The sequence below is a fragment of the Rhipicephalus microplus genome, chromosome 5 (assembly GCF_043290135.1).
Source record: "Rhipicephalus microplus isolate Deutch F79 chromosome 5, USDA_Rmic, whole genome shotgun sequence".
Taxonomy (NCBI): domain Eukaryota; kingdom Metazoa; phylum Arthropoda; class Arachnida; order Ixodida; family Ixodidae; genus Rhipicephalus; species Rhipicephalus microplus.
This window is the reverse complement of record NC_134704.1, coordinates 30,656,585-30,678,891: the sequence shown is the minus strand read 5'-3', so window position 1 is coordinate 30,678,891 and position 22,307 is coordinate 30,656,585. Positions and strand designations below refer to the sequence as shown.

Here is a 22,307-nt window from a genome sequence, read left to right as displayed (position 1 = left end):
AAGCAGAATTTACTGTGCCTTTAGACGAAGTGCCATTCAAGGTTTCTTTGAAGAGATATTGCACATAAACTAATTAGTAAATTTTTACGTTCCAGTGAAAATGGGCAAAATAAAGAAGGTTTGTGTAGGAATATCTTTTTTCTTTACATAGCAGAACCATAGTATTTTGTGGCTATGTAAACTACATTAGACTTATTTTCCATACGAAGTCACTTAGTGCTTTGGCGAAAACTAGATGAATTATTATTGTGTCATTGGGGCACTTTATGGCTGTACTTAGTCACGCATTACCGACGAAGCGACAAAACTATACTAGCTCATACTGTGAACTTCTATACAATGAAGCAGCAGGCCCCTTTCTGTGATTCTATGAAGAGAAAATTCTTTTAATTTTATTAGGGAACCTACAAGACAGTATTGAATATATCTAATTTTCCTGCTGGCCAGTTCCCAGGAACTCGCTTTTTTTTTTCTTTTAGATGCTAACTACTTTGGACACTCTCTCTGGTCCCGTGAAGTCCGAATTAACGTGGTTTTACTGTATTTGCATCATAGTTTTGGGTGGGCTTGTGCAGATTTTAAGTTCGAAGCGAATTCAAAGCAATTAATAACTTGGTTCAAATAATTACGAATTGAATTTGAAGAGTATGCACTCAAACCTTAATATAACGAACCCAGATATAACGAAATATTGGTTGTAACAAAGTAAATGAAAAATAGCCTTGCTATAGATATAGTGTCAGGAATGTACCTTTATAACTAATTTTTTAATATAACGAACTTATTTTCATGTAAAATGGAACGCCTAATGAAGTTTGAGTGCATACCACATATTGTAAAAAAAAAATGACCATATTTTTTATGACCCAAGTAACCTGCAAGTTATGATTTTAATTGAAGTAAGGCATGTGCAAGTGTCCTTCTTTTTGGTTCAAGTAAAGTGGAAGCAACTTTGAATAGTAGCAGGATTTGCATTTCGGCAAAATGCAAGTGATAATCCATAAAATATGTTACGTTTTAAATTCATTGTAATTCGAGCATATAATCTTGTATAACAAGAATATAAACTAAACTTAAAAAATGATGAATTGATGTGAGAGCAATATGTTCATTTAACCTTGAAGTGGGGATTTTCGAAAGGTCTTTTCACGGCATAGCATTCCTCCACTGCAGTGAAACTTTTACAGTTAGATGACATGCGGACTATTGTACACCTATTGGTTCACTTAAAATACTTATAAATTTCTATTAAGTTAAATTCCAAGGTCTCAAATATTCGCACAAGCCTAGTTTTGGGACTTAAAACCCCATTTATTATTATATAGTTAATAGATTTAATTTGAGGACTGATGCCTGATTGTTCTGGTTCTACGCAGAGTGCGGGCGGCAGCGTGCAGCCAGCCCACCGCCCTCGGGAACGGAGTGGCGGACTTCGGCCAGCGATGGAGCATCGGACACGGCCTCGACTCACTCCCTCATGCTGCTACCTTCAGCGAGCGAATACGCGGGGCCCAAGCTGTTCGTCAAGCCTACGGCTAAATCAAATCGCAGCATCATCATCAATGCCATCAACACCGTTCTTGCGGGAGCTGTCAATTCCGAAACCAAGAGGAAGGTGTTGGAGGTGCGTCGCCGATTTGGTTTCTGCGTGAAAAGCCTTGCATTCGGGGCTCACTCATCAGACACAGTGTGCAATCATTAACCTGCCATCTATTCTTATTCTGTACACAACATTGCAGACGTCAAGTTGTCAAGTTTAAAATGGAGAGGGCATGCTAAAATGCTTTCAGTCTAAAACACTGTAAACAGATGCACAGTAGAAGTAGGGCGTATGTGTTATGCAATTCTTTGTGAAAATAATTAAACACTTAAAGGGGTTGAACACTTGAAGGGCTGCAAACACAGGTTTGATGTGATGCGTACGTGTCAGGATGTTTTACCATAATGTCTGGCTCTAATGCCATGGTTGCATATTTCAACCTCGCCAAAATGTCATGTTTATGAGATATTTAGCTGAGCAGTCTCCCTCTGAGCAGTCTTCTTTCTCTCGTCCGGGGGTTCAAGTTTACCGTAATTACTCGAATCTAACGCGCACCTTTTTTCCGGTTAAGCGAGTTCATAAATCGCATGCGCGTTAGAATCGAGTACGAACAAAAAAATTACGGTCAATCTATTGCCATCGGCAAATCAAAATGGCCGCCCCCACGTGCGTCGGCATGGCGCATCGGCCATTTCTGCCTATGTGCTTCCCATGTGCGGCACTTCGTACAAGTGCTGAGGAGTTCGTCATCTAGTAGTGCCTTAGCATCGACGGCGTGGAAGGGCCGATTCCAAAAACCTGAGTGCACCACGATGCCGCTTTTAAAAGAAAAGTCATCGCGTGCGCAGAAACGGACGGAAATCGGGCCGCATCGCGGTCGTTCGGAGTTCCCGAAACGTGCGTGCGGGACCGGCGGAAACAAAAGCAGAAGATTGTCGACAGCCAAGCTTCACGCAAAGGCTTCAGTGGACCACAGCAGGGTCGGTTTCCGTAAATTAAAGAGCTGCTTGGCGAGTATGAGCTTGAGCAGCGAGCGGCACAGCGGCCCGTGACGACAGAACTACTCCAAGTGCGGGCTATGCAATTAGTCTTAGAAAAAGGTCTAATGCGGAGCCAGTTTAAAGCGAGCAGGTGCTGGCTAACTAACTTTATGAAGAGGAAAGGCTTTTCCCTCCGAAGGGGAACATGCATATGCGAAAACTTTTGTGGAGGAGTACGATAAAAAGCTTCACAGTTTTCAGAGGTTCGTCCTAAACTTGCGGCGCAACAACGCCTACCTGCTTGGGCAAATCGGGAATGCCGATCAGATGCCTCTTTACTTCGACATGCCTGGCACCACAACCGTCGAGAAGAAGGAGGCGAAGCAAGTTCGCGTGCTGACATCGATGTGTTACACGTCAGATGGGCACAAGCTTCGCCCGTACTTCATATTTATATGGAAGACGCTCCCGAAAGGAGTAGTTTTTTCGAGTGGTGTGATCGTGCGGGCCAGCGAGAAAAATGGGTGCGCGTTACAATCGAGGGCGCGGTAGAATCGAGTAAATACGGTAGCTTTTAAGACTGTATTTTCGATAGAGGCGCAAACGTTTGGGGGTCGTGCGCTTAGATTTAGGTGCATCTTAATTAAAGAACCTCAGGTGGTCGAAATTTCCCGAACCCTCCACTACGGCGTCTCTCATGATCATATATGGTGGTTTTGGGGCAGTTAAACCCCAACAATAAAAAAGTCAAGTTTAGCGATCTGCAGCATGGCCGCCCATTTGTTCAAAGATGCGGTGTCATAAATTTGACAGCTATGGTGCTTAGGTATGGATTTTTCATTCAGTATTCAGACAACTTACAATAGACTCCTGTTAAATGGAATCTGAAAAAAACAAGTAAAATATGTCGCATTTAACAGAAGATTTCTTTACCGAGATTTTAACAGGGGTGCGAAATGCAAGTCTGAAACCACTCATTTGAGAGGCAGTTGTTCCATTTAAGTAACAATTCTACTTAAGTTATGTTTACAAGTCTACTATGCATCATCTTTTTTTAGGTTTTCCTCTTGCCTTGTTTAGTGGCAAAGTTGTATGTTGTAGATCTTGGGTCATCATTGATACTTTGGGTCTGCTTAATTCCATATTTTGTCGCCATGGCTATCGAGGCAAGTTGTTGCTTGACGCTTTACCATTGCATCGTGTGCAGGAGATAAATGTTTCTGAGAGCAAGCACTTTCTAATACTGTTCCGGGACTCGGGCTGCCAGTTTCGTGGTCTCTACTCCTACAACCCCGAGAGAGAGGAAGTGCTGCGGCTGCATGGCATCGGACCGCGCAGTGTTCAGCCTTCCATGATGGACATGTTTTTCAAGTAAGTGTCGCACTGTTCCCAATCTTTTGTTGACATTCCCAGTTTTCTTTCAAAAGCTGTGACACTTTTTTATCATCCTGTTGACGTGCCCCGCCGCGGTGGTCTAGTGGCTAAGGTACTCGGCTGCTGTCCCGCAGGGCGCGGGCTCGAATCCCGGCTGCGGAGGCTGCATTTTCGATGGAGGCGGAAATGTTGTAGGCTTGTGTGCTCAGATTTAGGTGCACATTAAAAAACCCCAGGCGGTCGAAATTTCCGGAGCCCTCCACTACGGCGTCTCTCATAATCATATGGTGGTTTTGGGGACGTTAAACCCCACATATCACCATCCTGTTGACGTATTGTATTTACTCGCATAATCCTCGCACTCACATGATTCTCGCACCCCCCTCATCGCCCAACAAAAATACGGTTTCTTTTTTTCCTCGAGTAGTTATCGCTTTCTCAAAAACTGCTGCAGTGATGTCGTCTGCTCGTTCCAGCCACTGATGATGATTTGTTTCACATACATCCGCTCGGAGACAAAACGTAAACAAGCAAAAATGAATCGGGACGAGCTCACACATGAGTGTCTAAATGTCACATCACAGGATTAAGCTTCCACATCAAACATTCTGCCACAAATAAAAGCAGCAGTTTCGATGAAGGCTTAAGAAACTTATCGAATAAGCCGCAAAGAGCGCTGCCGTAAACTTGACGACGCTGTTTGGAAGAATGTGGAGAGCGCTCTTCAGGCACTGTCACGTGCTAAAGGACAGTTTACCGGTGCCAGAACATAGCTTCGTGCAAGTTATGAGTGCTACAAGCATGCCACCGCGAGGTACTCAGCCTTTCTTGAGAAGGCAAAGACGTCTGAAGCGAGGCAGGAATCAAAGCTCCAAAAGGCAATCGATGGAGACCGTGAGGCGATCATCAGCGAAAAGTGACAAGAGGCTACACCACAAGAACGCGACAAGGCACATGAAACGGCATCGCAGTTCTCCCTGTTGGTTCACTCAAGAGCTTCCTCACGATCACGACGATCGGGCTCCTCCACGATTAGCCAAGTCACTGTGCAGGTCTGCACACAAGCAGAGGCTGTTAAAGCAAGAGCTCAGTTTGGTCATAAAAAGGCCACAATGCACTTAGAGAAGGCAAGAATTGAGGTTGAGCTCTTACAACATGAGAAAGAGGCAGCTACTGCAGACGCGCAGGCAAGTGCACTCAAGGTCGCTGTAGAACAGGATCGCGGGGAGTGTGTGCGCCCACCCCCAGCTATAGACTGAGCACGGGTTTCGAGTTACATCATTAAGCAAGCCGCCATAAGTGATGCCGAGCTTGCGTCTCTTTGGGCGACTGTTGTGCATCCGAGAAGCCAGAGCTTGGAGCATGCCGAAGCAACCAACCACCTCACGGACTGGTGTGATTATCATCAGCCGCCTGCGTACACGCCAGCACCTAACAGTTCCAGCTCAGAGCTTGCCGGCGTCCTTAAATGCTTGTGCCGCAAGGTCCTTGTCTCTACAGGACTTACCAAGTTTGATGATCGACCTGATAACTTTCGTGCTCGTGAAGATCATCAGAACTACCTAAGGTTCCCCTGGTTTAAGGACAATGACATCTCCCGAGAAATCATGGAGTGCCGAATGAAGGTGCATGTTTTCGGCAACAGTCCCTCACCCGTGGTGGTAGCAACATATGGGCTTTGGTGAACTGCTCAAGAGGCTGCTCAACAATTCAGTGAAGATGCCAGGAGGTTCGTTGAGCGAGACTTCTATATCGATGATGCACTCAAGTCCCGTTCGCGTGAAGAAGACTCCATCAGTCTGCTGCAGAAAATGCAAAAAATGCTTTCTACAGCTAACTTAAGGCTGCACAAGATTGCTTCAAATGGGCAGAATGTGCTGAGTGTATTTTCTCCACAAGACCATGCGCAGGGACCGAAGAGTTTTGACTTGAACAAAGACGCATCAAATATGCAGAGAAGCCTCAGTCTACTTTGGGATGTAGTCAATGACTCCTTCGTCTTCAGAGCTCCTCTTCAAGACAGGCCCTATACACGGCGAGGGGTGCTGTGGACCGTCAACGGTCTGTTTGACCTGCTGGGGTTTGTGGCACCTGTAACGATTTAGGGAAAACACCTGCTTTATGACCTCGTGACAGAAGGTTATGACTAGGACACCCCGCTTTCGGATGCAATGAAACAAAGCTGGGATGAATGGAAGAATTCTCTACAAGCACTTCATTGCCTACATGTACGGAAAACTTATGTACCGCACTCAACTTCTGAAGCCGCAACTAGAGAAATTCGCGTGTTCTCAGATGTGCCTATGAGTGTCATCGCCGCAGTAGCGTACCTAGGGGTAATCGACAAGCAAGGAAACAAACATGTCGGATTTGTCATGGGAAGAGCGAAGCTTGCGCAGAAACAAGACCACATAATCCCAAGGCTGGAGTTGTGTGCAGCAATTGTTGCTGCAGAAATGGCCAATGCCATACTACGGGAGTTAAACTTTCAGCCGAGTTCTGTCACATTTTACGCAGACAGCAAGGTAGTTCTGGGATACATACACAATGAAACGCAACGATTCTATGTGTATGTAGCTAACAGAATTCAGCGCATGCGTACCAGCACACGACCTGAACAGTGGAAGTACGTGTGTGCAGAAAAAAATCCAGCGTACCAAGCCACCAGACCAATCCCAGCAGCGCAGCTCGAGAGGATAAACTGGTTGTCAGGATTCGACTTTCTCTCTCAACCTCAAGGAGAAGCATCATCATCATGTTTCAAGCTCGTAAACCCTAATGAAGACGAAGAGGTACGCCCTGAGGTCCGTGCCTTCGTGACGGAAACCAAACAGCGACAGCAACTAGGAGCAAATTGATTCAGAAAGTTTTAGAGCTGGAGCTCACTCGCACAAGCTGTGGCTGGCATAATCCGGGTTGCCCATCATGCGAAGAGTTCGTCACCAGAAGAAATGAATCTCGTGGACCTGCTCTCTCGAGCCAAAGCCATCATTGTTCACTCTGTGCTGCAGGACGTATTCTCAGAAGAGGTGCGTTGTATCCAGAGAGGAGAGCAAGTTCATAAAACGAGCTCGCTTCGAAAGCTTGACCCATTTTTTGGACACCCAGGGGCTGAGCTGTGTCAATGGCCACTTGAACAAAGGTGACCTTCCGGATGAAGAGAAAAACCCTTTAATAATACCTGGCCGACACCATGTCGAGAAACTCCTAGTGCGCCACCACCATGGCTGCGTTCAACATCAAGGTCGACACATCACCGAAGGAGCTGTGAGAGCTGCTGGATATTGGATTGTTGAAGGCAAAAGGTGCATCTTCTCTGAGTTGGAGGCTTGTATTTTGTCCAAGAAGCTACGAGGACGCCTTCACGATCAGAAGATGGCTGACCATCCGGCCAACCGAATCAGCACGGAGCCCCCTTTTACAAACGTGGGAATCGATGTTTTCGGTCCCTGCTTGATTACCTCCCGCCGAACGAGGGGTGGTATTGCCAACATCAAGCGCTGGGCAGTAATGTTCACATGCTTAAGCATTTGTGCAGTACACATTGAACTCATCGAATCAATGGACACGTCGAGCTTCATAAATGCTTTTCGAAGGTTCATGTCATTGAGAGGACCTGTGAAGCTTGTACGCTCTGACTGTGGGGCGAATTTCGTCGGCGCATGCAGAGAACTTGGAATTGGTGCTGATAACTTCAATAGCTCACAATTTGGCAGGTTCCTAGCGAACACCGGCTGTAAGTGGATATTAAATCCACCGCACGCATTCCACATGGGTGACGCAAGGGAGAGAATGATCGGTATGGCACGCCGTATTCCTCATTCCTTGCTTATGCAATCACGCCATCAATGGCTTACTAACGACATTCTTGCCACCTTTTTAGCTGAAGTCGCAGCCATCATGAATGCCAGACCTATAACTCCGACTTCCTCGGACCCCGAAGGTCCCACCATCCTCACTCCGGCGACGCTACTGACACACACAAAAAAAAAATGCCTATCCCCTACAAGTTGAGAAATAGATACGACTAATCGGTGCAAGCGACACTGGCGTCAAGCCCAGAACGTGGCTAATTAATTCTGGAAACTCTGGCATTCAGTGCATCTTGCTACTCTGCAGGAACGTCGCAGGAACGTCGAAAATGGCAAGTGAGGAAAAAGGATATAAAAGAAGGCGACGTCGTGCTCATCAGGGCATTGTCACCTAAAGCCTGCCCAGTGCGGATGGAATGGTGCGCAAGGTGGAAGTGAAGATCGCAAGGAATGGCGCAATCAAGAAACTCTACCCTCAGAAGTGGTGCCCTTGTTTTCATCATCAACCAACAGTGGCGTCTAACTAGCACAGACACCAGACAAGGAGTGTTCCGTCCCCTCTCGAAGGGAGCGGCCATGAGCCGTGCTTGATTTTGAACTGCCGCCAACGAAAGTGGGGGGACGCTCAAGTCCCAAATGGGAGCTCCGTCCATATCATGAAAAACTTTTTTCCTTTGTTATAACCACTTTAAATGGGTGCCGCAAACGACCTTCAGAGCCTCATTTGTCATCTTTTCTGTCAGTTCTGTCAGCTCACGGAGAGAGTGAAAGCACCGGTCGTTGACAGAAGAAGAAATGCCAGGCGGCGGTCAGACTCACCCTACTAGCCCGAGCAACAACACCGCTTTTTTACAGGGACTTACTGAGTGCTGGTGAACGTTTGATAAAATGTGATCCCAATTCTTGTTAATTAAAGTTACTTTTGTTCAAATGTTCACAAGTGTTCGACCGTTAACTGGCCGGATAACGGACACTTTGACCCGTCAAATGCGAGACCAGCATAATACCGCTTTTTTGTCACCTGCGCACGCAAAGGGATCGAAACTTGTTAGAATTCAGCTGAAAGTTTATCAATATTTGCTAGAAAAAATGCACTTTCTGGGCCTCAGCGTGGTGCAGCGTTCGATATTGCGGATGTCCCGCTGTGTGGGAGTTCGAAGAATGCTAGAAAAAATGCACTTTCTGGGCCTCAGCGTGGTGCAGCGTTCGATATTGCGGATGTCCCGCTGTGTGGGAGTTCGAAGTACTACTCGTGCATTGGCCCCATACTTATGCATGGGAAATTCAAGGGCATTTCTCAACTGTTCGATATAACCAGTAATTCGATATACCGAGTTTGTAAAATGAAGTAAATGTGTAATAGCTTTGCCATAGATAGTGTTGCAAACAAATAATTGTTTGTAATGAATTTTTGGATATAACAAAGTTTTCGTGGCACATGTGAGTTTGTTATAATGAGGTGTGACTGTACTGTATTTTTTATTGTTGATGTCGCTGCAACTATTACGGGAGCCTGCTTACTTCTCACAATATTTTATGTATTGTTTATGAATCATATTGTATTTGATATCTCAGAGCTGGGGATAAACTTGAAATCAGTTGCCAATAAATTGTTCCTATAATGCATAAGTTGTTATTTGAGGAGCATTTCATACAAGGCGTGTAAAAGTTGGAATTTTTTCTCATATTGAGCTGTGTTTGCACAATACTGCGGCTTAATATGTGCATTTTTTCTTTGTGAACAAGTTGCATGAGGTGTCTGAAGTTTTTACTCACTCAATGCATATACGTACTGCATAAATAACTTAACAAAGCACAGATTTGGTCAGTCATCGTGTAGCATTGCCAAGAAATCATGCTGGAAGGGGCCAAATGTTGAGCAGTCATACAGAATTATGGGTTTCTGTCTTTTTTGTTTGTTTGTTTCAGATACAACTCTGGCGCCAAGAGCTTCACTCAGATTCACACGAAGCACCTAACGGTCACCATAGATGCCTTTACCATCCACAATCATCTGTGGACTGTCAAGAAGACCTGTGTGCCTCAACGCAGGGACTTGTGACGACTGCACGTCTGAAAAAGAAGTCCCCTTCCAGTGCATTTGTTTTCTCAAGGATAGACTGCTGTGCTGGGGCTTGTAACACCAGGCTAACCAAAATGTGCGCCGAGGAGGCACGGCAGCTCTCCACACACCGGTCACACATTGCCGCTGGCTTACTTTCTTTTCCCTGTTCCCGCGGCCGAGACCCGAGGTTCGCAGGTCGAACCTCATCAGGAAGTGGTTGGGACTGTTTTCACCCGCATTTCTTCTTTCTTCCTTCCTTCTCGGGAATTCGTGCACACTAATTGTTTTTTTTTCCGCTTGAGATTGTACTTTGTATATAGCGGGTGTTGTCGTTACTCGAGCGTATAGTTGAAGGATATAAGCCCAGCCGGAGAGGCACAGTCGTCACTTTTTTTTTTCTTTTTCTCGTTGTCCTCCGTGTTGCGCGGGAGGGTTTATCCTACGCTCTTTCGGCCGACTAACGAAGATGACTGGAGTCCTTGGGCAAATTGTGTGATATGGCTTGCCAAATGTAATATAGTCGAAGCCAACAGTTGCGCATGTTCCTCGAAAGGCTCATGCGGGTGCCGGTTTCTCGCTTCATTTACCTCTGATGATGTCTTCGTTTTTTCTTTTTTAGGCTTTTAAATGTTACTACAAAATATAGATATACACTGACACACAAACACAATCTGCACGCACAAGTTGCTCTAATGGCAAATGCTGCGCTGGTTACTTTTTTTTTTTTTTGCTGTAATACACATGTTGTTCGCGAACAATAAATGCAGCTTTCCCTTTTTGTGTGTGTGTGATTTCATTTTTTCTGTTCTTGTTGGCTTAACTACAAGTAACTTTAGTTAAACCTTCATGTCCAGCTGCGTGGCTGTCGGTCAGTTTGCAAGGTGTAGTATCCTGTTGACTGAGCAGTTGTGTCAAAGCACGACACTAGCCATTTCAGCTTACGCCGTAGTTATAAAAAAAAATGTTTGCCATTTTTGTTAGGTGTGTGCGAGTTAAAGAATAATTAATTAATGCAGGCATAATGTTTATAGACATAAAGCTAATGGTGGACATAATGGCTGACAACAGTTATAAGTTGTACTTGGTGGGTGGCTATTAGTGAGAACATTGTAAGAGGCAGGTATATATTGTTAAGTTACCTGCCATGTTATGTCTGAACGTTCATTGCATATGACAGGATATGCCCATTTTTGGGTGTTATTGCATTAAAAATGCTCAGCAAGCAAACACAGACGCGTCGTGCCACACCCCACGAGAACAGGAATTAACCTCCCTGTAGAAGTGTTAGGCTGCCAACTCCCATTTAATGCAGGCATGTGCGAATATTCAAACGAATAATATGGCACTTTAATTCACTTATGTTCGAATTTTAATTATTTAAAATTTTGAAGCATTCGGAATGAACGAATAGATGTATATGTATTAGCCGGCACTTAACACCTGTAAAAGTGGTTCCATTGCACTGGAGGGGTGCTAAGCTGTGAAAGACCTGCTTAAATGTAGTAGTCCAAACTTCCTGTAAATGGTGGTTCACAGCAGTAAAGGAGTGCTAAGCCATGAAAACGCCCAGAAGGATTCCGACTATGGCAAATTCCCACTTGAAGGTTAAATGAAGATACTACCGTCACAATGATTCATTTCTTTAAATTTAAAAGGTTGCTGTTATACAGGCTCATATGCTCAAAGTATAGTAAATTTTAAGACATACAATGTTTGATAGGGTATCACTTGCCCCAGTTTTAAGCAGTTGAGAAATACTTGACCACAGCGGCAGTCAGAATCGTAATTCAGTGAAGAGCGATATACATTCTGCTCATACAAGATGGGGTGGGTTGGGGATCATGGGGAGAGGCCCTTGTCTTGCAACAGACAGAATGTTGATGATGGAAGTAAGGACATAAAATTTGTCTCAAGGGGTCACATTCTTGTTTTGTGCGCTCTGGTAATCTCTTTTTTGCAAAGCTAAAGTAAGACTGTATGGTCATGCATCCGGTATATTACTAAATCGCAGTTTTGGACGGCTCATTGTCCTTTAAAACAAGTGCCCATAGGGACGACTGCATTTCATTCAGGTCACCTGCCTGCTGGGTAGCTCGTCAAGCTTTGAAGCGTATGCAGTAATCATTGTGTTGTTGGAGCGCGATTTCATGTAGAAGGCATAGTGCTGGATATGAGATACTCACTGACAATGCAAAAAAAGTTGGATGGCATTGTGGCATTTGACGACCATAACGTTGTTGTATTTCTCCAAGGTGCGGAGCTGCCTGCTGACTATTTGAAAGTGGCGTATCATTGTGGCATGCTGTTAAGGCAGAGCCCTGGCATGAGAAATTATACAGCTACATAGCTGGTCATGAAGCCAGGTCATTTAAGGAGCTTGAATAATTTCGTGTGCCTAAAGACAGAGCTTGGCGGTTTTGCATTTTCCAGCGGAATGAATGGCACAAGGCATCTACAAGTATCTGATTTAATGATAGCATAAAATAGTTCTAATAGTTTTCAATATTTAAAAAATGTTATGGGCACCAAATTACGAGATTTTGTCTTTAAAATGCAAGGGGATGCACTCTGCAAGCACTGAATTCAAACTGCATACCTCGTGAATTTTTGAGGGCGGGCGAAGCAAAAACACGTTTTCGCATATATTAACAGGCGATGTCAAAAGAAAAACAGCAAAACAGCGGCGTCTTAAGGAAGAAAATGGGGAAAGATAAAACAACGTTCATATGTAGGTCTTCGCGGTAAATGTGTGTTGCCGATCTCAACTCTACGTTTCAGGACACCTAAATGTTATCGATTAGGATGAGTGAATTTGAAAACATTCACTTGAAAGTAGCCTAGTTTTAGAAAATGCATTATTGACGACTCGGTATATTTAATTTTCCCGCAACCTCACTCGACTTGGTCAAGTTGGTTTGAGTCGCTACCATCCGTACAGTCCGATGGTAGCGTTCTACATGTACAGTACAGTTCTAGCCACTGTACCATCGGTACTTGCTGAACGACGCAGTAGCCACCACCAGCCACATTCGCATCCATCAGGCCTTTAGTCACTTCCGCAGCCAAACGAAGTACGGCCGAAAGCCTGAGTGCGCAGGTCACAGAACACCTACCAGTGCCGCGTTCATTCGCCTGTCTGTACAGTCTGATAGCTCCTAGAAGTTTTTCTGTGCTTTTGATACCTATGCCGTCGTGTTGAACAACATGAAGGGAGTGCCAGCAGATTACCTGGAGTTGGAGTGGTCGGAGTCTGATGGCGATGAGATTGTCTTCGGAGATGACGACTCCGACCGCGACGAAATACCTAAGTTGGTCGAGGTGAGATGGTACTTCAGCGTCAAGTAGTTCGTTGCTTCTCAAAGTTATAGTGTATGCTCCATCAGTCGGGTCAAACGGAGCACATACAGTAACTCTAGTGCTAGTGTCACCGCAGCGCTATTGTTTCTTTGGCGCAGTCGTGTATGCGTTCGACGCATGTGAGGCGCAGAGGAGCTTTTTGGCAAGCCTGTGCCACTGAGATTTAAACAATAACTTGTCATTCAACCCGAATATGTCACATTATAACGTTGTCTTCACTGCGTCGTTATAGAGTTGCTGGTGACACTGGCTCACACGTCAAGTGACCACGTGAGACGCACCACGGGGCCACAATCGTAGTACCGATGACAAATATGTAGATATAGGTGACTAATACATCTGTGTCCCGTCATTCAAGCGCATTTTTCATGTCCCGAGGTTTCTCTTGGCATGTTTTCACTCTTTGTTGCCATAAAGTGGTCTTCGTGCTTGACACAGTGACAGTTGACAGTGACAAAAAAATGGTGCAAATTAGTTCAGCTGACGCAAAATTTGTGCGCGTTGCATGGCAACTGTGTCTCTTCCGTACGTCGGCTTAATTTTGCCCCTGTTCCAGCCCCCTGCACCTGTTGCACCTAAGGTCAAGAAACCAGAGGAGGACAACAAAATCCCAGCCGGGGCACGGATTTCCGCAGAACTGCAGGAAGATTTTCGAGTGGCAGTTGCAAGAGGCAATGTTGAGCTAGCTCGGGAACTAATTTCTCGAGGTTTGTGCTTTCTACATTTCGTTAACACGAGCTCATATTTTGGCCAAGGCCGACATCAGGGCACGTTGTCATTCCATGTTCAGGAACGAGGAAAGTGCACTGAGACCGAAGACACAAAAAAGTGTGTGTGTGCCTTCTTTGTGTCTTCGGTTTCAGTGTGCTTCCACCTATATTGAACATATTGTCACGTCGCTCCAGGGGTGTTGACAAGGTTTATTGACGTCTGAGCAACAGGGCTCTAACCAAGCGCGTCGGTTGGGCTTGTTTGCCAGAGGGGGGGGGGGGGGGGGGGGGCCCACGCGCACTTCTTTCTTTTTAGTGGTGTGAGCCTTCGCCTTGGCATACGACCCACTACTAGAAGTAGGTGGCAATATTTTGTGCAGAATGAGATATGCACACCCAATTGTGTTAAAAACTTACATGACAAAAACATTTGCATGTTTTAAATGGCTGGCAACATTTGCAGCGTTTATGCTCAGTGTTGCCATACTGTCAGTATGCTTTAATCGCACTTAAAGGAGCCCTGAAACAGTTTGTTAAGTAACCATAGAATTAATTCACTGGAAAAGCATATTACCTCACAAATTGAACGCAGCAAAAAGTTTAAAAATCCGCCCAATACGAGCGGAGTTACAAAGATTTGTGACACGCTGCAATCACATTCTTTCTTCTCTCGTCCCGACGAAAGCGCTGGAAGCTAAACAAGGAGAGATGGGAGGGGCAGACGAAAATTGTCACGCGTGCCTCTTGACCTTGAGCATTTTTTTTTCTTCAAATACGTGGCTTTTTCAGTGCAATCGCGCGAGCGTGCGTGGACAATTGACGGCTTCTTGCAGCGACCTCTGTAACAACCGAGCGTGCCATGTTCAAATCAGCCAATGGCTGATAGATGGGCTTACTGGGCTTATTTTCCATGATTTGTCGAGAGAAGAGAAAGCTATTTTTAGCTGACTTTGATATTTATTGTAAATTCCAGGCCGCGTGCTGCGCTATAATGTTTGGCTGCGTGTTGTCGGGAGCCTTTACTACCGATCAGCAGCGTTTTCTGACCGTGCTCAAAAAGTGTTGCAAAGTGTTGCAGTGCCCCTTTAAGCTAACGTTTAGCTTTCACTTTCTGTGCAAAGAATGGCATTATTTCTTGCCCTTGCCTCTACTGCACCATCACATGTGGGGTTTCTGATGAAAAGAGAGAAGGTTGTGACAACTTTAACCCATATATGCCCAAACTTGATAAAATTAACAAAACTAATTTATTTCTCTGAAATGATTGCTTCTACAACCTCAAAAAACATAAGGCTTTCAATGAAAAAAAGTTCTTTCGAAAAATGGTTTTCGAGCCATCCTATATGTAGGACACCAATGTTTGACACACTGCGAACAAGAAACATTGGGGCCTATCTCTGTCATACTAAAGCTACCGCACACCCGATAACTGACAAACAACGAACAAGAATATCAGCAGCATCAAGAACAATTTGACTCGATATCACTTATCTTGTTTTTTCGCGGTATGGCGCTCAGCTACACGCACGCGGTATAGCCATTTTGTGAATGCAAGCACGTGGCTATTTGTAGACCAGTGATCACCTAGACTTGCATGTGACGAGGAACGGGAATCATAAACACATCTTAGGTGGTGCTACCGTTTTTTTTACAGAAAGAACATTCGAGTTACACTGAAAAGTCTCAGCGTCTTACATGTAGGACACTGGGCTTATATGGGTTAAGCACCTATGGTCACCTCGACGGCCAAAATGTGGCAGCCAGTCGCCTGTGCAACTATAAATGTACAGCCACGACCACGTCTGTGTAGAGCACGCGAGCAGCCGGTTTTTACCTGGCGGCTTGAAAGCTTGAGGCGTTTTTGGGCTCTGAAGTGGTGTATCGGGAGCATGCGTGGTCTGATTGTCAGGCTGACTGCGTCAGAGCCCGGTACCCCCTCAAGGTTTCATGCCGTACAGCAAAAACCAACGGCTCGCGTGCTCTACACAGACGTGGCCGCGGCTGTACTCCCGCACATGCACATGTGAATGTTTTCTAAAGGCAGGGTAGGGTCACTGGCCGTCCGGCTCAGGACATCAATCTGTAGCGCGCGCCCAATCGTGCAGACTTGTGTACATCCACCTTAGATGCAGCAGGTTTCTAAGGTGGTATCTAAATATAGGTGGTATCGTACAAAAAAAACCAGAATCTGCAGTCGACACAAAGGGGAGTGAGTGCTGCTGCCATTTATATCTGAAAGCAAATGTCACCATGCCTTCTCCTTACTTTCAATTCATGAATATTTAGAGGCGCTATGCTGGCACATTGTATTCACCGAAATAGTATTAGTACTGGCAAATGTTGAACAGAATTGTGGCTTATTTCAGCCAGCATTGGGCATCCACTGAGCAGCATTGTGTTCATTAAGCCTCAATCCAGTGGAATGAAATGATACAAGAGAAGGACAAGACAAAGTGCGCTGTATCATTGAACTGTGTACCAGTTTTATATGCGTTCTCGATCCACCAAAAATGTCTCGTACTTCAGCACTCATCATCTAATTCATGCAATCATGTCACTGGAGAATGCGGTGTATGCTGAATAAAGGCATCAAAAAAGAAAAGTTGGGTGCGTGTTGTAATACCATGCAGCCGAGTTCGTGCACTCTCGCATGCAGTACACGGCTAGCATCAACAGTTGCTTCTGCCTCAATTCTGTAATCTTTTTGTTTTTGCAACAGGATTGGATGTCAACATGGAGTGTCAGAAAAATCGGTCGGCGCTGGTGCAGGCTTGTAATAACGGCATTCTTGATATGGTGCAAATGTTGATTGATCATGGAGCAGATGTGAACATCTCTAAAGGTGAGCCCGGTGGTGTCAATTCCCGCTCGTTACCTGCGTACCATAAAGGTGAATTTAGAAACAATGCCCTTATGCAGTACATGCAATACAATGCTTTTAAGTCGGTGGGTACATTTACAAGGTATGACTTCAAGCTTAGGTGGTACTCCATACTTAACCATTGTGAAGCACGAAACGTTGGACGAAAGGATGACGTCTGTCTTTCATTTTGGGCAGAAAGGGACCATGCAACACCTTCTAAGTAACTATCGAATGGCTTTGTCAGAGGAATTTGTTGCCTCACAAGTTGACTGGCACATAAATTTTCAGATCAATCAAGTACTAGCAGAGCCGCACAGAATCGTTGTGTGCTATAATTGCTTTCTTTTATCATGATGAACTAATCGGGAGGGATGGCACGGGGAAAAGAAGTTATGTCACATGAACGTCATGGCCTTGAGTGCCGTTTCAGTTCTTTCCCCCCACCCCCCTTTTGAATGCACAGGTTACCTTCAGCGTGATTGCGAGTGTCTGTGTACACGTGACTTCCTTGGTAACTGTGCGACTCGCAATGTTAAAATCAGCCAGTGGCCATGAATTTGGGCATATGTCGTGGTCTTTTTGTTATGTCCCCTTCGGATTGCAGATTGACATGACACGACTCGAAGGCACTTATTATTAGATTACAAGAAAGAAAACGAAGGAGTGTGGCATTTTGTGTGAGTTTTGGCAATCAATTTTAATTGGCACATAAATAAATATTTAATTACTATGCAATTAATTGGCTTTAGTCTTTGCACAGAAATAATCAATTATTAGGTGCAGAATGCATCCTCTGTTTGTTTTTTGGTTGTATTCATTTCGAGCGAGAAAAAAAAGAATGCTATTGATGGTTTTGGAACACTGCACGTTGAACCTTCGCTAAGGAGGAGGAGGAGGAGGAAACAACTTTAATGATGCCAAAACTGGGTCAGGTGAGAGAGGGGGGAAGGGGTCAGGGAAAAAGAAGGCGATGATGAGCCCTCAGGCCGCTCTAGGTGGCTGAAAGTCCGTGCGCTTCGGCAGCCCCTATGGGCCAGCGTACGATCGGGAGTTGGTCGTCTGCTCGTGAGCTGCGCAGAACAGCCTCTCATCGCTCCTGTCGCTCAGCCCCCGCAAAGGGGGGATTAGGCTTGTTTGGACAAGTTCTATATGTATGATGAAAGTCTGCTCGGGGAATCGAGCAGAGGCGACATTGAGGTAAGGTGTCATGCGGGTGAATTTTAGAATGTATGAAGGGGGAAATCAAGGCAAGTTTGGAGTCGGCACTAAACGATTTGCTCAGTCTGGGACAGTGGTTTATGGCCTGGTGGGTAGATCATGCGGTAATTGCGGTAATGTAAAGTAATCTCATGGTAGGTGAATAGACACTCTCGCGCACTTCAAAAGGAAGGTAGACCGTCCACTGCCCGGTTGACTAGTGCTCGGGCTTGCTCATGGACGGCTGTATTCCCAGGATGGCCACAATGCGCGAGAACCCACAAAATGCTGATTATTCGTTGAGGGGGAAGGAGAAATCGTAGGATACGGTGTGCAGGTGCATGAACTCGACGCATAGCAAAATTACGAATGGCCGCTTTTGAGTCTGAGAAGATATACTTCGCCTGGGTGTGAGCAATTGCGCCTCGATTGGTTGAGCCACTCAGTTGAAAATGGCCCTACAAAGTAATTTCTGGGCATCGTCTAATACTGCCACCGCAAAGGCAGGACGATGGGAGTATTCTGCGGCATCGACATAAGCGACCGGAGTCGAAGATGCGTAGCGCTTATGAAGTGATCTAGCTCTGGCTATCTGCCGGTCGTAATTATGGATAATGTGGGTATTTTTAGGCGATGGTGGTATCAAGAGACTGTCGCTAATGTGTTCGGGGGATGATTTTGTGGAAGTGGTGCATCCTGTGAGGTTGATCTTGAGGTGCTGAAGGAGCAGCCTTCCTGTTTCGGATTGCGAAAGTCGGGCATAGTAGCTGATGAGTTGCGCTTCGATTAGTTCATCTATTGTGTTATGCGCCCCCAACTGGAGAAAATTGGTCGTAGCGGTACCTTTAGACAGGTGCAGAGCAGTTTTATATGCTGTACGAATGAGACGATCTGTCTGATCCCTCTCTAGAGGTGAAAGAGAAAGATAAGAGAGGGAATAAGTAATTTTACACAAACAGAATGCTTGAACAAGGCGGTGTGTGTCCGCTTCGCGCATGCCTCTGTGGCGATTAGAAATCCTCTTTAATAGGGCGGATATATTTTGCACCGAGCGCCGTATAGTACCTATGGCTATAGAATTGGAGCTGTTATTGGAGATGTGGAGGCCTAGAACTTCGATATTGTTTACCTGAGGGATGAGTTGATCATCCAAATATACAAATATTTCTGTAGGTAAAGGGTCCCTGGGACGAATGAGGAGTTCAGATTTAAGAGCTGAGCAGCTGAGTCCAATGCTCCGCGCGTATTCTTGTACGTTAGTGCTGCTCTCTATTGGGTGTGTTCGATTGTGCCACAGTTGCCCGTGGGGGTCCAAAGTGATATGTTATCGGCGTACAGTGAGTGTTGTAGAGCCGGTGTGGTAGCTAATTTTTGCGCGAGGGGGATCAGAGTTATATTACAGAGGAAAGGAGAGAGGATGGCCCCTTGCAGAGTGCCCCTACTTCCGAGGGTGAAGGTCGGAGATTTAACCGATCCTTAGTGTATCTCGACAGTTCTGTTCGTTAAAAAGGCCGCAACATATTTGTAAGTGTGGGAACCCACGTTGAGCGCACTGAGGTTCTTTAGAATAGCCGCATGTCGGACATTGTCGAATGTTTTAGTCAAGTCAAGTGCCAATATTGCGTTTGAAAGATGTGGGAAGTTGCTATTTAGTATCTCCTCTTTGAGCTTGAGCATCACATCTTGGGTGGAAAGCCCTGCCCTGAATCCAAACATAGTAGGAGGGAAGAGGTGATTTGTCTCTATGAATCTATTAAGGCGATTGAGAATGACGTGCTCCATAAGTTTGCCTGCACATGAAGTGAGGGATATAGTACGCAAGTTAGCTAGGTCGAGTGGTTTGCCTGGCTTTGTGATGAATGTCACCTTGGCATGTTTCCACTGGGGAGGCAGTGTGCCTTGTTCCCAGTGTTGGTTAAAATACTCAGTGAGAACTTTAATTGAGCCTGCGTCCAGGTTGCGTAGCGATTTATTGGTGACGTGGTCAGGTCCTGGAGCTGAGGTGGTGCGCAGCTGATGTCAACATCATCAGCCTAACTACGTCCACTGCAGGACAAAGGCCTCTCCCATGTTCCGCCAGTTAACTCGGTCCTGTGCTTGCTGCTGCCAATTTATACCCGCAAACTTCTTAATCTCATCTGCCCACCTAACCTTCTGTCTCCCCCTATCCCGCTTCCCTTCTCTGGGAATCCAGTCAGTTACCCTTAATGACCAGCGGTTATCCTGTCTACGCGCTACATGCCCTGCCCATGTCCATTTCTTCTTCTTGATTTCAGCTATGATATCCTTAACCCCCATTTGTTCCCTAATCCACTCTGCTCTCTTCTTGTCTCTTAAGGTTACACCTACCATTTTTCTTTCCATTGCTCGCTGCGTCGTCCTCAATTTAAGCTGAACCCTCTTTGTAAGTCTCCAGGTTTCTGCTCCGTAGCTAAGTAACCGCAAGATACAGCTGTTATATATCTTGCTCTCGAGGGATAGTGGAAATTTACCTGTCATAATTTGAGAGTGCTTGCCAAATGTACTCCACCCCATTCTTATTCTTCTAGTTAATTCAATTTCACGGTTCGGTTCCGAGGGTGTTACCTGCCCTAAGTAGACAGTCTTTTACAACTTGAAGTGCACTAGTACCTATCTCGAAGCGCTGCTCTCTTCCGAGGCTGTTGTACATTACTATCGTTTTCTGCAGATTAATTTTAAGACCCATCTCTCTGCTCTCCTTGTCTTACTCTGTAATCATGAGTTGCAATTCATCCCCTGAGTTACTCAGCAACGCAATGTCATCGGGGAAGCCCAGGTTACTAAGCTACGGAGCAGCTGATGTAATGCACCTGTGGCTCCGTTATGGGACGGTCTAAATCTTGGTTGGGAAGGCCCCCATATTCCGACATTGACTCGGTCGCGTGCTGCAAAAAGTAGGTTTGAATTGCACTATGTCCCGTCCGTGCTTCTTCGTTAGGTGAATTAGTCGTGTTATAAGTTTGCTAGTTTCAGCCTTTGATATTGAAGGTTCTAATAAGTTACGTAGAAAAGACCAAGTTGTCTTAAAGTGAAGGCTTCTATTGAGCCGATTACATAACTGCGTCCATTGTTGAGAGACAAGATTATTGGCATGCTCTGTGATGAGGTCGAGAGTCATCGACATCTGACGCCGCAATGTGCAGTTTTGCTTTTGCCTAAGCCAGCGTCTTTCCATACTCTGGTAAGCCTCTCATAAGTGCATAAAACTGCTATCGACCGGCTCATTTGCGTGCTCATTTGGTGCTTGTTTAGTTGCTGATTCCACATCTTTTTGTAGCACTGCGACCCATGTATCATAGTCTGAAATAGAGGTGGCCTGTTTCAGCGCACAAAATTTTCTAAATTGATCCCAGTGTACAATAGCTTCGAGCTAGTATTGCGGTCTCAGATTACCGGGCTGAAGCTTGATGTCAATTATATAGTGATCACTGCCTAGGGTGAGGCCAGTGTTCTCCCATTGTAGCTGAGTGATGTTCTTAACAAGCGTTAAATCTGGGCACGTGTCTCTGCTAACACTGTTTTCTATTCGAGTAGCTTGCATGGTATTCGTCGCAATGGACAGCCGGTGTTGTTTTATGAAGTTGCAGAGTTGTCGTCCTTTAACGGAAGAGGCCCTATATCCCCATTTAACATGCGAGGCATTAAAATCCCCTACTATGGCTATAGGCATAGTGACTGCGATAGAGAGGGCCCTGCGAGCGCGCGCAGCAGGTCAGCTGCTTTTTCACGGGTGGGGCTGAAGATATTTAATATAAATAAAGTGGAAGATTGAGAATTGCGTGGCAGGAGCTCAAGGAAGACGCAGTCAGAATATATATCGGTGAGGTCAAGGGTAACATGTGCAATGTTACGATGAACATAAGTGCTGACCCATAGGGTGGGAGAAGTTTGCGGCTGTATAGCACGATAGCCTGTTAAATTGCATTGTTTGTTTGGTTCCTGTACGACGATGACATCTGGCACTGGCATCGCTTTCTGCAGGTGGAGGAATAAGTTATCCTTTTCGCGCTGTAGGCCTCTACAATTCCATTGCCAAACTCTGAATGGTTGGGGGAATTGGGGCTTATTGGAGGGGCGAGAAGCCATCATTAGGTGGGAGAAGGTAATGGAGGGGTCTCGGGAGCGAAAATTTGTCGTTAGGTCAATAATAACCTTTTCTAGACGAGCAAATCGTTCCGCGATTCGTGTGAATCCGAGATCCACTCTTTGTTCTACTTTATTAATATGCTAATCAAGAGCTTGAGCTGATGCGTCGGACACATCGTGCGTGATTTCTAGAGGACACTTTTTCTTGGGTGCATGGTCATCAGCTTGGGATTGATTTGGGTCTGAATGATTGCCTGCGTCAGCTGGAAGAGAGTCACGAATTTCTACTGGTTCTTGGCACT

The 22,307-nt window shown here is 45.5% G+C and overlaps 2 protein-coding genes across 4 annotated transcripts in view; both read left to right on the top strand.

The window, feature by feature from the left end:
- Positions 1–10,549, top strand: part of LOC119174779 (patronin-like) — a 68,453-nt gene extending 57,904 nt beyond the window's left edge. For both annotated transcript variants that reach the window (XM_037425841.2, XM_075895125.1), the window contains exons 12-14: positions 1,377–1,624; positions 3,728–3,891; positions 9,636–10,549. In XM_037425841.2, the coding sequence (XP_037281738.2) occupies positions 1,377–1,624; positions 3,728–3,891; positions 9,636–9,768 (545 nt within the window). In that variant the 3' untranslated portion in view covers positions 9,769–10,549. The remainder of the gene's footprint in view (positions 1–1,376; positions 1,625–3,727; positions 3,892–9,635) is intronic.
- Positions 10,550–12,818: 2,269 nt separating this feature from the next.
- The window catches only part of LOC119174780 (ankyrin repeat, SAM and basic leucine zipper domain-containing protein 1-like), a 50,880-nt gene continuing 41,391 nt past the window's right edge, over positions 12,819–22,307 (top strand). Inside the window, exons 1-3 of one of the 2 annotated variants that reach the window (XM_075895127.1) lie at positions 12,819–13,089; positions 13,685–13,835; positions 16,558–16,680. In XM_075895127.1, coding sequence (XP_075751242.1) covers positions 12,976–13,089; positions 13,685–13,835; positions 16,558–16,680 — 388 coding nt within the window. In that variant the 5' untranslated portion in view covers positions 12,819–12,975. The remainder of the gene's footprint in view (positions 13,090–13,684; positions 13,836–16,557; positions 16,681–22,307) is intronic. The other variant, XM_075895126.1, reaches the window with a different exon arrangement.